The sequence below is a fragment of the Sebastes umbrosus genome, chromosome 7 (genome assembly GCF_015220745.1).
Source record: "Sebastes umbrosus isolate fSebUmb1 chromosome 7, fSebUmb1.pri, whole genome shotgun sequence".
NCBI lineage: Eukaryota > Metazoa > Chordata > Actinopteri > Perciformes > Sebastidae > Sebastes > Sebastes umbrosus.
Window position 1 is genome coordinate 11,390,655 of NC_051275.1, and position 14,751 is coordinate 11,405,405.

Sequence of the window (14,751 nt, forward strand, 5' to 3'; positions counted from 1 at the left end):
GCTAGAAGACAGAACTGAGCCCAGTACGTCTCCCATGAAGTGAGTCCATCATAGCGCCCAACGCTCAGGAGGCTGTCCCTGGGGGATGGGGCCGGGGCCATTTCTTTAACACTCATCAAGGCCGTAGTAAGCGCAGTAGTCAGAGCAGGTATCAGGTCACCTGGCTGGTTGACGGCAGCAGGTGAAGTAACTGAAGCCGAGGTAAGGGAGCTACAGTTGCCAAGTCTCCCCACAGGGTGGGTATCCACAGTGGCGCCCTCACCAGGAGGTTGGGTAGTTTTTGAACCCAGAACGTCAACAGGAACATTAGCGTCACGGATGTCAGCAACAGTAGCATACTATCCTTAGCTCTGACAGTTTTGGTACGGGCTTGGTTGGTGCCCACATATGCATTATTTGTGTTAGCCGGGTTAGCATGGCTCTCTGACTCAAGAGGACTAGTCACACAACTCTTTGGTTCTCCTCCCATCCTGGACATAAAGCTGCCTCTAGAATTATTCAGGAAATGTCCAAAAGCACGCTCCATTGCAATGCTCATTCTCTGCATAAAGCCATCCTCAATTGTAGCTGTAATGTCTGTTAGTCAGCAGTGTAGCGAGCGGTGAGTGAGTTATTTTCACCACTTTTCTCCTTACAACCGGGCCATCATCTGTTGGCTCTCACATTGGTGTTTCTGGGGCGTAGAAGTCCGACTTTTCAATCTGTTCAGCCGTCTCGTTCCTCCGGTGGTAGCTAGCGGTGGTAGCCAGCTGTCGTGCGGGGAGTGCGGGCGTGGGGAATCCCACTTCTGACACCAGTGTAGCGCTCGCGGCTCCGTAGCACGGCTGGCTAGCTAGCTAAATGATGAGGACAAGGTGGCTGAAGTTTAACCGGAGAACCGGGTTTTATTACCCTATGATACAGGCTAACCCCGGGGTTGGAAGAGGGCCCAAAACAACAAAAGGCTGGTAGCCTAAACTAGCTAATCAGCTAAACTGGCCGTAACTTTCGTGGCGTGTTCCTGCTGCCTTTCTTCTTCTGCCTCCTCCTCCTTCTCCCTCACTCCTTTGCTCTCCCTGCCCCCTCCCCTCTTAATGAACCTGACCTATCCAGCTTAACTAGGGTAACATCTCCCCCCCATGAACTCCCCAAGTGTCTCTCTTATGATAGTCCTGCAGGGTCGCTACAATATGATGACGAAGAAAATACGATTTACGGGTCAGCCCTATTTCTTATTGATGTCTAAAAAATGTTTCAGAAATTCCTCCGCGTACCACTACAGAGAGCTCGCATACCACTACAGAGAGCTCGCGTACCACTACAGAGAGCTCGCATACCACTACAGAGAGCTCGTGTACCACTACAGAGAGCTCGCGTACCACTACAGAGAGCTCGCGTAAGTACCACAGTTTGAGAACCACTGGTCTATAACAACTTTTTACAGCAGGGGTCTCTGTGACCCCAAAAAATGAATGTGTCATTTCATGAAACATGACATCAGTTCAACATCATGTTTGTAACCATTCCTTATAAACTTGAGAATATGAGCAGTAGCTGTGTCTAAATGTAAATCTCTCTTTAGAGTATGCAACACTGACCCCATGTGAAATGTGGCAGTCTTTGAAATATAATTTATATCTTCTGGTCAAATCACAATAATATTTATTTTATTGATTCACCATAGTAGCAATAGTGAAAATTAAGCAATTGGTCTGATTATTATAGTTAAAGCTTCAGTAGGCAGAATTATTTTTGGCATCATTGGGCAAAAATGCCACAATAACCTTTCAGTATATTGTAATTCAAGTGTTCTGAGAGAAAACTAGACTTCTGCACCTACAGTACTCATGGCTCTGTTTTCAGGCTTTTAAAATCTAGCCCGTGACGGGAGACTTTGGCCAATCACAGGTCATTTCAAAGAGAGAGAGTGTTCCTATTGGCTGTTCATTCAACGGAGGCAGCTGTCAATGACTCGCGTATTCTGATCGAACGGTCAAACTAGGCAGCACTGATCAAATATGAATCAATATTCTGTTACTCTAATGGCTATTTCTAGCCTCAAATGTTTTCAGAATCATCTTGTAGTGTACTGTTTAGCTGTAAAATGAGAAAGTTTGCTCCGGCTGGTGGGCGGTGCTTGGTATTTCCTCAACTGATCTCAACATGGCTGCTGGTTCACAAACTTTCACTTACACAACTTCATTTTACAGCTAAACAGTACACTACAAGATGTTTCTGAAAACATCTGAGGAGAGATATAGGTATTACAGTAATAGAATATTGATTCATATTTGATCAGCGCTGCCTAGTTTGACCGTTTGATCGGAGTTTGCGAGTGATTGACAGCTGCTCAGAGACGGCAAGGCTCCAGCTCGGCTCTGATTGGTTGTTTTCCTCCGGTCTGTGAAATCTTGCAGATGCCATTAGGAGCACTGGACTGATTTTTTTCAGATTACCTATCTCATGCACTACAGTCAGGATATAGTGACTATTTTATAAAAATAACTTTTTTTAATCATATTTGCACTGCTGCTTTTGCATCGCAAAATTTCTTTTCACGTAACCTGATAATCAAAGTTGAAATACAATGTTGCTCTGTTAAAGGATCATTCTACTGTTTTTGCTCATTTACTGCAAACCACAAATACTTGATAGTGTCATTTTCAAATGCATACAGTACCAGTGTTTTATTTCATTCAACCATAGTAGAAAAAGCAACATCCAGGAACTTTCCAGTGAATACTATGTATAGCATATCTTTATCAAAGTTCTCATACTGCTGTGTGTTAATACATTCAATACATTCAATCTGCTCTTTGACCTGTATTGCCATATAAAAATAGTGTCAGTTTCATAATTAACTACTGCAACTCCTGAAAGTTTTAACTCTCTGCTAGTTTATATTCTTACTTTGTAGTGAAATGAATGGGAAGTAATGAAAAAAATGCATTAAAGGAAGTGAAACACTCTTGTATGCCTTGGATGATAGTCGGCACAGATGTAAAGTGGACAGGACTTGTATTAAATGAGCTAAAACATGCAAAACAAACTTTCCCCAGACTACAAAACAAACAGCAATCTAAGCTTTGTGAAATAAAGAGCTTCCTCAGAGCATGCTGTCAAAATTGAAGAAAATAAACTTTATTTTCACTTTAACTATTTTCTTCTACAATACTTTGACAAGGCTGAGACTGGTCATCAACTCATTAGTCAACTGCAGAGTGAATAAGTAATGAAGTTCAGTGTTATTAACAGCCTCCTCCCTCCCACTATTCACCCCGCTGAAACCTGAGATTCACACATTCACAGTCCACTTCATTCACCACAGTTTCTCCGTCTAGCAGTGTTGTTTCTCAAATGGACGTGTTGGCCGCTCCTGCAGACAGACGTAAAGGATGGTACCTGTCTCTGATGGCGCCCAACACTAAAGGACCAACGTTCGCCTGGCTGGACCCGTCCAGACTCTACTGCAACTCCCAGGTATGTGATGCATGATTTCTAGTTACTTGATGCTGTTTCTGCTGTATCCCCCTGTCATTGAACACATGCATTAAACTGTGTTATAACAGAAAAAAGACAAACTGTGTGTCCATTTAATGTGCACACTTTGCATTTTGTGCATTCACTGTCTTTGCACTTGATTCAGGCTCTTGCAGACTGTGTCAAAGACCTCCTCAGTCCATTCCACAGTGACACCATTGATCTGGTTGCCGGGATGGATGCAATGGGATTCATTCTGGGTAAGAAAAAAACACATCAATTCTTTTTAAGAAGGGAAATAAATAGTTTGGTGTCTCACACTAAATTATATTTTAAGATCCAGTTACTCTGCTAGTAGGTAGGTCATGAAACCTATCCCCTGACTGAAGATACTAAATTTAGACACTTCATGGCACATGGCATAGCAGTGTTTAGTTCACACAGGGGGGTTAGCCACAGACGATGATCATTCTGTCATTATGGATGAATGTTTCTGATAAATGTTTTTTTCAGGTGCGTCTGTTGCCACCACCCTCGGAAAAGGTTTCCTGGCTCTCCGTAAAGCAGGACACATCTGTGTCGCCACCCAAAACCAAAACTACACCGACTACTCAGGCAGAGAAAAGACTATGGAAGTAAGACTGGATGTGCTGAAGCCAGGTTAATCCCCCTTTGCTTTTTACTCTTTAACCTTCTCCCAGCTGGGTAAACAATGTTTACTCAGCTGGCAATGTTTGCACCACCCAAGGGTTGTGACTGCTACATCTGAAAATATATTTCAAAAAGACCACACTTCAGTTTGTGTGCACTGACAAGCATGTCAGTCAGTTTAGACTTAAGTTATTTGTGTTTTTTGTAAATATTCAGTCTTATAATTGAATAATTTCCATCCAAAAAGTAATACACAGGTTCAGTGAATACTTATCATCGTCTGGCACTAAAACTCTGTACAGAAAGAGTTGTTTTAGGCGTAAGAAAAGCTTCAATGCACAGCTGTATTTATATGTAGAATTAAGATAATAAGCAGTAAAGATTTGAAGAAAATTGTGAACAATGTCCATAATGATATTCCACAGCCCATGGGGATGTAATCAAATTGCTTGTTTTATTCAACCAACAGTCTTAAACCCAAAGATATTCAGTTCATTATCATATATCACAAAGAAAAGTTTGAAATCCTCACATCTGAGAAGCTGCAACCAAAGCTTTTGTTTGAAAAATGACTAAAATGCTGAATTGACTATTAAAATAGTTGCTGATTGTGTCAACTGAGTAATTGATTCATGAACTAATTGTCTAAAAATCAACTTAACCCTGAACAATACATTTCTCAAATGATTTTCACTGCAGGGTTCATGTCCTTTTATTCCCTGTGACACAGCCCCCTCTAGTGTTAATATGTGAATTAATCATCCAGTTGATGTTGGAGTTGTATCTCTGACATCATGTCAGATATTATGAGGGTTGTTTATTCATCTTTAATACACTACAAATCATCTTAGTCCATTAACGTAGATATATTTTTTATCCCCACTGTCTTTTTTCCTACTAAAAGATGTTTGTTACAATTATGGAAGACTATTTATTTATTATTTATTATATTTATTCCATTTTGTTCTACAATTCGGGTGAGTTTTCCTTTGGTGGAGGATTAGAGAATGAGCAGAGAGATAGATGTTAATGTTATATTTCATTTTGATTAATTACTTAATTCTTTTTTGTGCATATTTACATTTGCACATCTGTACATGTATTCACCATATGATTTATTGTATTATTTGTGTTGTTTTTTGCTTTGTATTTTGTATTGGATACATCATAGCACACTATTCCTTTTTATTTGTTAACCTTGTCTAAATTGTTTATTTTGCTAGGTCCTCTCTTTCTCTCTCTATGTCCTCTTTATTAAAAGAAAAGGAGGTGTTCTTTATATACTTTACTTTGTTTGCCTGTGAAAGTTGTTAAACAAAAACAGATCCAGTGGATATAATTAGTTGACATGTGTCTCCTTCCTGCAGGTCTGAGGGTGTTGTTAGTGGACCAATGGATAGAGACTGGAGGCACAATGAAGGCTTCCATCCAGCTGGTGGAGAGGCTGGGAGCCACTGTTGTAGGTCAGTTGAGATGGTTACCTTATAATCAGTGGTGGAATGTAACTAAGTACATTTACTCAAGTACTGTACTTAAGTAAAGTACGAGTTCGGCAATATTGTACTTGAGTATTTCCATTTTATGCCACTTTATTCTACTCCACTACATATTCAGAGGGAAATATTACTAGTACTTTTTACTCCACTACATTTATTCATTTGATTTGATTAGTTGCTTTGCAGATTTATATTATTAATACAAAAATAATGTAAAAGAAATGTGATAAATTATTATAGATTAAGCTACCCAGCAGTTTATAAAGTAATTAAAATGAGCTCCACTTATTATAATGCAGTAATATATATGATTCTGACATGAGCCATTCTGTATAATTAGTACTTTTTGTTTTGGTACTTTGGAGTTGCTCAATGTGAAATTCAGAGCATCTCTATTGCCTCTACACGGCTCTCAACATGGCAACAGCTGAACCGGCAGCTCGTAGCTAATGGTGCTAACAGCGCTAACAGTGAAAACAACAGCAACACTGCTTACAGTGCTAACAGTGTTTACCTGAGGGGAAACCGGAGGGTGGGTGCTACGCTTCTTTGACGACGCCTCAGCTGTAACCGCCGTATGAGAGCAGTGCAGAGCAGCGACCTTGAGATAGCCAGTGAGGCCAACACGTTCTCATCGCAACTCGTCACATACTGGCGCTTTGTCAGACCCCTCGATGTCACTCTTTTCGGTCGCAGTAAACACGTGCTTAATGTTGTGAAGTAAACAAAAACACTTGCTTAGGTTCAGGCAATAAAACCACTATGGTTAGGTTTAGGAAAAAAAACATTGTTGGGCTTAAAACGACTACGTTTGTACAGTGAAAATGACACTGAACGTTGTGAACAGGAGACATGAACGATAAGCTGATTGTAACGTGACACACTGGACACGAACAGCTGCCTCCTGGATGAAAGCCTTGTGTTTGTTGGACCCATCCACCTCCGCTCCCGCACGCTCACATGCACTAAAAGCACGCACGGCCGGCCCGGCTATGTCAACAAAGCACAGAGAAGCTCGGATTACAACACACACAGAGGGAGAGTGACTTCATTCTCTGCTTAGGTAGACATTACCCCACTATATCTTTACATAGCAAATAGTTGTTTGCTGCTATATTAATATTCTGGATATTGTATAGAGAACCTTTAAGTATATTTTGATTATAATGTAATTTTACTTGAGTATGATTTTAAATGCAGGACTTTTACTTGTAACAGAGTATTTCTACTTTTTAGTTAAGTAAAATATTTGAATACTTCTTCCACCACTAATGTAACATAATTCAAAGATCCTCAGCATTTTAAAATAAATATCACTCTCTGTGTTCCTGCAGGGGTAGCAGCCGTGGCCATCGAGAACACTGAAGGAGGAAAGTGGATTAAAGAAAATTACAAATTCTCTCACTGCATCCCCGAAGAGCTCCAGAGCCAAATTGATGGAAAGTATCTTGATTCCTTCAAAAGCTTCAACTGAACAAGAAAACATGATTTCTTCACTTCAACTTCAGTAAAGAAGAAAAGGGGAATAGTGATATATTCTATGACTGAGATGGTCATGAAAGTTTTATCTGCTTTTAAAAAACAGACGCTATCCTGTGATTTTTAACTGTTTTCAAAAATATGTATTAATTTGAAAACACTTTGTAATATTTTTTTAACATTTTTATTCCATGTAAAACATAACAGGAGATATTTTATAGAAAATAAATGATTAAAATATTCATACACTATTTTCATTTTTGATATAAAAAATGAGAATCCAAATTCAGTCATTGATTTGATTGTAAACAAAAAGCAAAAAGTACCTATGAAGCACAATGTAGATAAAAGGATCTGCGTAAGATGAGTAACAGGATAAGAAAGCAGAAAAAAAACATTTCTGCTACAAAAAATTCTGTTTATTTTTTCAGACTTTCTTCAAACCTTTTTTCTTGTGATTTACTGTGTAATCTTAATTCTTACACAAAGGTTGGGAGCGTCTGATCTACAGCATAATGAAAAGAGGTGCAGTACCAAGTAAAAACAGTCATTTAAAATAACAGACTTTAAAGGTAAACCAGAGTTTTACTGTGAAGAAAAATCTTAATTGTTAAACTACAGCAGCGAGACTGAATATTTAATCATCCACCCATCTACCATGTTAAAAACATCAACAGTCTTTCTTTGGCATCCCTGCAGTACTAAAACAGTCATTTTTATGTGTAATTGCTGTGTCACTCTGTAACTCTAGACAAGTTAAACTGAGCAACACCACAAGAATCCACATCCCACAGAGGAAAACGCTTTCTAGGCCAGGAAAAACTGAACTCAAACATGTCAGGAAGTCCCTTCTCCTGCTCTGACCACTGAAATCCATCCAGTCTTTTCCCTCATTTTCAGTCTGAACCTTCGACTTTAACCTCCTGCTTCCATCTTTACTGACAGCAGTTCGGCTGCTTCTTCTTTGATGAATCTTTGTACGTATTGTGTGAAGTGCTGTTAATTCCTAGAACAAAGGAACAGCAGGATGTTAGAACCTTGTGACCAATGTGTCGGTTTCCATGATCACAGAGAGAGGAGTTCAGATACTCACTGACGACGCCCCCAATTTGCCTCGATCCACTTTTCTCCAACTCAGCGAGAACGTTGGTCTCGAACGCCAACGATGCAACTCGAAAGAAAAACTCTCTGACGTTTTCCCCTACAGCATGGAGGAAATAAAGATCAGTAAGGGACTGTGTGGAAATTAATTTGAGTGGGGCGGAGGGCTGAAACGTATAGACTTTTAAAAAAGCAAGATGCTCTCCAGGAACATTAATATTAGCTTCTGATCTTCACCCTGATGTAGGAAAAAAACTTACCACATCCTCATTTTAAAGAGTCAAATGTTAATGGAAAAATCATGTTAATACAGCGCAAATCACACATTAGGAGGGGAATTAGCAATTGCCAAATGTATGATAAACGTAACAAACAGTGTGTCCAGTTATTGAACTAAGAGCTACTAAATAAAATCTGTATTCCATTAAAAAAAAATTTGTGAACCATATCCTCAATGTTGCTGAATATTGAAACATGGGACTCTCCCAGATAATGAAACAACCATGTAGGTTGACATTAGGCCCACCAGTTTTAATTATTTGAACTTTGTTTCTGAGAAATCATGTTTTATCCGTCATTATGGCATGGTGGACAGCACAGAATACTACATTACCCATGAGCCTCAGCTGGCGTTGCCATGGAGAACAATCAAGTCAGAGCTGTAGCCAATTCAAAACGCTTCGTTATTGCAGTCTTTAAAGGTCCCATATTGAAAAAAGTGAGATTTTCAGGTCTTTTATATTATAAAAGAGGTTTAAGTGCTATATAAAGACTGTTAAACACTCAATATACGGAGAAATACACACAGCCCGTATTCAGAAATTGTGCATTTGAAACAAGCCGTTACGATTTTTGTCCATTTGTGATGTCACAAATATACAATATTTAGACCATTACACGGTTTTAAACATAAACATTCTAAATGTGTCCCAGTTTATTTCCTGTTGCAGTGTATGTAAATAACATCAGCTGACAGGAAGTAAACATGGACCCAAGCTGTTGCCTAGCAACGCAATTCTGTTGAAATGCACTAAAACGGAGCGTTTCAGACAAAGGGTGAATACAGGTATATTCATGCAGACAGTATGAGGAAAATGAGCACGATATGGGACCTTTAACAAAACGTGGCTGTTAGTGGGGCACGTGACAGAATTGTAACCATGTGATCAGGTGTTCCTTTGCCAAAATGCACCTTGGGAAATGTAGTCAACTTTTTATGTACACAAGCTGGTACCTTCCACTTTTTTATCAAAGAACCAGATATTTTCCAACAGAGTTCTTAATCCTTTGCACATAACTGTCACACAAGTGAAGTCACGTATATTGTCTATGTGAAAAATGTATGAACCTTTACTTACTCAACCAGGGGCGCGCAAAATATCTCACACTTCCCAACTCTATATGATACAGTACATGTAACTTTACAATAGAAACTGTTGGCTAGTAAAATAAATTGTGAGCTCTTTAGAAAGATAATATTCAGTGTTCCCTACCAACTGTATAGATAGATCCACATTTATTGTTTCTCAATAATGCTGCTCTGACTAACAACTAGAAAATAAAGCCCTGATGACACTTGATGGGTGTCCTCTTATGGCAAAACACCTTTATGATCAATGCTGCATACAAAAGGCATGTTTTTGACATAACTATTCAATCTTTTTTTACAGTAAATCTCACAATAAAATGATGAAGTAAAACATAAGTCTGCAGCATGGAAATGAATGAAAGACCCTTATCTGACCCACCTTAGGGCCTATAAGTGGAGTTACTGGTTGTGTTACTGTATTTAAATATAAAACACTCACCCGTCAGTGACGACACAGCCCAGTACTCTGCTCTCATCTCCTGTGCTAGTTTGAGGGCGTCTTTTTCAATCTGAGAATACTGAGCAGGAGACTGTCGGAGAAAGACAAAGTTAGATATAATGTAAGCAAGTTAAACACAAAAGGTCTGTTTTCATTACCGATTAATCTGATGATTATTTTCTTGCTTAGTTGAGAAATCATTTAGTCTATAAAATGGTAGAGTAAGTAAAAACTATCCATTATAATGTCCAAGGTGAGGCCTTCGAATTGCTTGTTTTGGTCGACTAACAGTCTAAAATCCAAAGATATTCAGTTTTCTGTCCTATAAGACAAAGAAAAACAGAATTTCTTTTTTTTTTGGGGTATTTTTGCCTGAAAAATGCTGATTAATCAATCATTAAAATAGTTTACAATTGATTTTCTGTCGAGCGAATAATCATTCAGCTCTGTAGTTTTATACACTATAATGTTCGACTGTTTTTCAGTGGTAATAAGAGAACTGGAATATTTGATTCTACCGCAAGGGAATGACTCTAGAAATAATAAAATCCACTAATCTAATTTGTTGCAAAAGCCACAACATTGGTCCAAATAGACAAAAACTAAATACCAAATCTCAGCGTGCTCCATCTTACCACCAAATCACAGTAAAGTCAAAGAAGAGACGCATTTCAAATAGTTCAAGAAATATTCCAAACATCTTGAAATGGAAGAGGAGCCTGCTTCCTACTTCCCACCACTGCTTAAATACAGTTAGAAATGTCTGCATGTCCATCACTTCAGCCTCTATCAGAAAAGCTGTGGAGTCTAGTGAAGCTACATTCCTGAGGCTGGAGCCCGGACACAAACGCTTTGTGCTGCTGGCAACAATCCAAACATTTGACATTCGACTCCAGTAAAAGACACAGAAACGTCCACAGGCATGTCCACTTTAAACAGTGAAAAGACGTACGCTCAGGTCTTTCTTTGTGCCGACGAGGAACAGCTGAACAGCGGTGGGGTCGTTCTCTTTCAGGGCGTCTTCGAGCCACTGCCTGCAGACACAACGAGACCAGTTAAAGACCTCCAGCTGGGACCAAAATCTGTACGAGTGCCAACAATCTGCTCATAATGAATAAGCTCACCTCACATGGCCCAAAGAGGCGATGTCATTAACATCAAACGCGATAATTACAACTGGAAGAAGAGAAAATAATACATTAATTAAGAGTTTTTGATATTGTGTACACAGAAAGAGGAGAGTCTTTAGTACATTTCTTATTAGTTTTCTGCCCTAAAACACACAAATCTCTCACTCTGCGCTCCTCTGTAGTACGTAGAAGCGATGCACTTGAACCTCTCTTGGCCTGCAGTGTCCCAGCTGTAACACAGAGACAGATATGTGAGCATTGTTTGCATCAGACAGACTCAGTTTACTTTGTTTCTTTATGTATAATAATGAAGACTTACAGCTGTAGGCTGAAAGGAACGCCCAGCACCTCGAAGCGCTCCATCTCAAAGTCGACACCGATCGTCGCCTTGTAGTTTTTATCAAAAGCATCTTTGCAAAATCTGAAAACATAAAAAATACCTTCAGTATTTATCTAAATGAAGGAGGCTATATTTTTGATTTGTGTGTTTCTGATTAAGATATCTCAAAATACTCTCAAAAGATTTCAGTAAAATATAAAACCATTCACGTCCACATCGCCACCCACTGAACTAATGTGTAGATCCTCTGATTTTCCAATGTAATAGGCGTAGTAGGCCCCTAATGGCCCACATCTATGGTGCTTATAGCGACTGATGACGCCTATTTAATGGCCTGATAATAGTTGAATCGGGTGGATTTTCTAAAGGGTTGGTTCACCCAAATTACAGTGGAATATGCTGTATATTAGGGACTATTTCTCTGGTATAACATACAGTTACAATGAAAACTAGGGATAGCATCTCCTGTGGATTATTGGCCGGACCTGGCCTTTTAAAATGCCTTAAACTTAATTTTGAATGCTTTGAGCAGCATAAACCACCAATAAACTGGGATGGAAACATTTTAGTTAAAACCTCGGAGAAAAAAAATGAAAGAAAACTTTCTGCATGACTACATTCAACCAGCGGTACGTGAGAAAAGATGTTTATCTTTCATTTGGGTGAACTGGCCCTTTAAAGGATTGTGTCTATTATTGCCAGTAGTGGAAGAAGTACTTAGTATCTTTTACTTAAGGAAAATAGCAATAATACTCTGTTACAAGTCCTACATTCAAGATTTCACTTAGTAAAAGTGCTTGTTGGGCCTTCCAGAGTTACAGTATATAATTACATGTATCATATTATTGGAATATTATTACTGATGCTTTAACATGTAAGCAGCGTTTACAGTAAACATTACAGCTGGTAAAGGTGGGGCAGATTTGAACTACTTTATATGCTGTTGGGTAGTTTAATCTATAGCACAGTATCATATTCTATGAAGTGATCGTATGTTTTGTTAATCTTAAACTGTTAAATATTTCCAGCTGTCAGATAAATGTAGCGGAATAGAAGTATAAAGTAGCATAACATTGAAATACTTAAGTAAAGCAAAATGACCTGAAAATTAAACTTAAGTACAGTACTTGAGTAGTTGCTTTTCATCACTGTCTATTACAGTGTGTATTTTAATGCAGATTTAACATTTCTAAACTTTTAATAATAAAATATTTAACTTAGAGGATTGTGCTTCCTTGAAGGACTTACATGTCCTCTGAGTTATTTATTTATTTATTCCCAGAAGTGCCCCAGTCAGTGTGTTTAAGCTCACCTATTAATCAGACAGGTTTTCCCCACAGCCAGGTCTCCCACAACAATGACCTTAGAGATTTTAAATCTGCTGAGAAGAATAAAAGAAGAAGCAACAAGTCAATACGTGTCACACGTCCAGTATCATGTTGTGGCTGCTGGTTCCTGCTCTCACCCCACAGTGCCAGTTCGCTGCTCCTGACACGCCGTCTTCACTTTATTGTTGAAGTCCTGGTCAGTGTGGAGAGCTGCCTCTTTCCTGAAATACTACAAGAGAAGAAGAGGGGTTTGTGAGGCTGTTTTAGAGACCTGGTGGACAACCATAGGCTGTAATAATAACAGTAAATGATTTTACCTGAGGGAGCTGAGCAATGACACGGTCCCTTCGGACAGGAGGAAGAACACTCATGGCTGAAACTCGGAGGGACATGAAGCTTCGGGGTAAATGTTTAGCAGAGGGACATGTGGTGAGCTGGACAGAGAGAGAAAAAGACATGTTAACTAGTTAAGGCTTCAGAATATCTAGACTGCAATGAATGATTTCCAGACCTGCTGCTCACTTTTACTGTTGCTACTGGAAATTAAACTTACGAGATGTTAAATGAAGCTCGTATTGAAAATATTCTCTGGATCCAGCCACTCAAATACGAGGATTTTCTGCTTTTCACTGTTTTATATCATTACATACCCTTGTAAATTGAGTATCTCATAACTTGTTTCGTCTAACCAACAGTCAAAACCCAAATATATTAAACTTACATTGATAAAATAATACATAAAATGTTAGTTCTAAAGCTGAAACAATTTTGATTAATCAATCAAAATAATTGATTGATCGTTTCTGTCACTCTTTCAATCAAAATCCCCAAAATTCACGGTTCGACAGCTCAAATGGGAATATTTACTGGTTTTCTGAGTCTTCTTTGATAGTAAACTTAATGCATTTGGGTTTATGGACTGTTGGTTGAACGATACAGACAATTTAAATTTACAGACTAATAATAGTAATAATAATTCAATTATCCATTAGTTGCAGCTTTCTATTTGTTTTCTTGCTGCAGCAATAATTTCCCCTTCTGGGACAATAAAGATCTCGACTGAACTAAACTGAATGTAATTTATCTTCTGCACATTTTTGGCATGTATAAATATCTATATTTTATATATTATAAAAACACTTAGAAAAGAATGAATCACCAAGAAATAGATGAATCAATACCTGTATGTTAGTTCCATAAGGCACAAAGAAAAATACGTTTGTGTTCATTTCTATTACATTTGGGATAAATATAGCTCACATGTTCTCTTCCTGCCATCTTTATATTTGTTTTATTTTCCCAGGCAACCAGAACATAGACTGTACTGCACACACACATCTACATCCTGACTCACTGCAAATAAAGCGAGTCAAACAATACACTGTAGTGAGAGAACATATTATGAGTGATCCATTGTGTAGCAACAGCATGACCAGATGCAGAGCCAGACAAATGTAATCAGTGTTGATCCACTTACTGTGTAGATCTATTTTAATCCTCTACTTCATCAAAGCTCCTGGTAATGAAGAAGAAGAGTTAGTTTGAGTCCACCGTAAAAAACTGAGACTTTAAAACTCCATCTTACATCCATTGTTTATGTAAAGTTATTAAGAAAGCTATAAGTTAAAGTCACACATACATGACTGAATGAAACTTTTAAGCGTGTTTGAGCTGCTGAAGAAGTTAACACATCACGTTACCTCATCGAGACTCCAGACTCTCCTCTCTGCTGTGTTTCGGGCTTGTTTTCTTCCTTATTGTGATGTAGACTCATGCATGTTCATTGAAAAGCGTTAAAGTGTGGATTCGATAGTGATCAGAGGTGAAATGGATCCACGGAAGTTGAGGAAGAGGAGAAGAGAGAGAAGAGAAGAGGAGCAGACTGGAGCTGCTGACTCAGATCCCTGGATTCCTTTTTTTCTTTCCTCCCACATTTTTCTCTGCTCGGCCCCCTGCTGG

At 38.7% G+C, this 14,751-nt stretch overlaps 2 protein-coding genes across 4 annotated transcripts; one reads left to right on the plus strand and one right to left on the minus strand.

The window, feature by feature from the left end:
* The first annotated feature begins 584 nt into the window (after positions 1-584).
* On the plus strand, positions 585-7,745 carry zgc:174895 (uncharacterized protein LOC100126024 homolog). 2 transcript variants are annotated; one of them, XM_037775099.1, is made up of 6 exons: positions 585-605; positions 3,324-3,459; positions 3,626-3,719; positions 3,973-4,119; positions 5,478-5,573; positions 6,941-7,745. In XM_037775099.1, the coding sequence occupies exons 2-6, from the start codon at positions 3,337-3,339 to the stop codon at positions 7,078-7,080; spliced, it is 600 nt and encodes a 199-aa protein (XP_037631027.1). In that variant the 5' UTR covers positions 585-605; positions 3,324-3,336; the 3' UTR covers positions 7,081-7,745. The 2 variants fall into 2 exon arrangements, with proteins under 2 accessions (XP_037631027.1, XP_037631026.1); XM_037775098.1 differs by having other exon boundaries at positions 585-601.
* On the minus strand, positions 7,464-14,751 carry rab34a (RAB34, member RAS oncogene family a). Of its 2 annotated transcripts, none has more exons than XM_037775093.1 (12): positions 14,493-14,751; positions 14,270-14,308; positions 13,110-13,226; positions 12,930-13,021; positions 12,777-12,845; positions 11,444-11,545; positions 11,290-11,354; positions 11,119-11,170; positions 10,947-11,028; positions 9,995-10,085; positions 8,179-8,286; positions 7,464-8,091 (listed from the first exon to the last, which is right to left on the minus strand). In XM_037775093.1, exons 3-12 carry the CDS (start codon positions 13,182-13,184, stop codon positions 8,021-8,023), a joined length of 807 nt encoding a protein of 268 aa, XP_037631021.1. In that variant the 5' UTR covers positions 13,185-13,226; positions 14,270-14,308; positions 14,493-14,751; the 3' UTR covers positions 7,464-8,020. The 2 variants fall into 2 exon arrangements, with proteins under 2 accessions (XP_037631021.1, XP_037631022.1); XM_037775094.1 differs by having other exon boundaries at positions 12,777-12,842; positions 14,493-14,749.

Excerpts from the sequence above, each read along its gene's own strand:
- zgc:174895 (XM_037775099.1), top strand. The coding sequence starts at position 3,337 with ATGGACGTGTTGGCCGCTCCTGCAGACAGACGTAAAGGATGGTACCTG. Across the intron at positions 3,460-3,625 it reads GACTCTACTGCAACTCCCAG|GCTCTTGCAGACTGTGTCAA; the intron begins GTATGTGATGCA and ends CACTTGATTCAG. Across the intron at positions 4,120-5,477 it reads ACTGGATGTGCTGAAGCCAG|GTCTGAGGGTGTTGTTAGTG; the intron begins GTTAATCCCCCT and ends TCCTTCCTGCAG.
- rab34a (XM_037775093.1), bottom strand. The coding sequence starts at position 13,184 with ATGTCCCTCCGAGTTTCAGCCATGAGTGTTCTTCCTCCTGTCCGAAGG. Across the intron at positions 12,846-12,929 it reads CAGCGAACTGGCACTGTGGG|CAGATTTAAAATCTCTAAGG; the intron begins GTGAGAGCAGGA and ends TATTCTTCTCAG. Across the intron at positions 11,029-11,118 it reads GCCTCTTTGGGCCATGTGAG|GCAGTGGCTCGAAGACGCCC; the intron begins GTGAGCTTATTC and ends TTGTGTCTGCAG.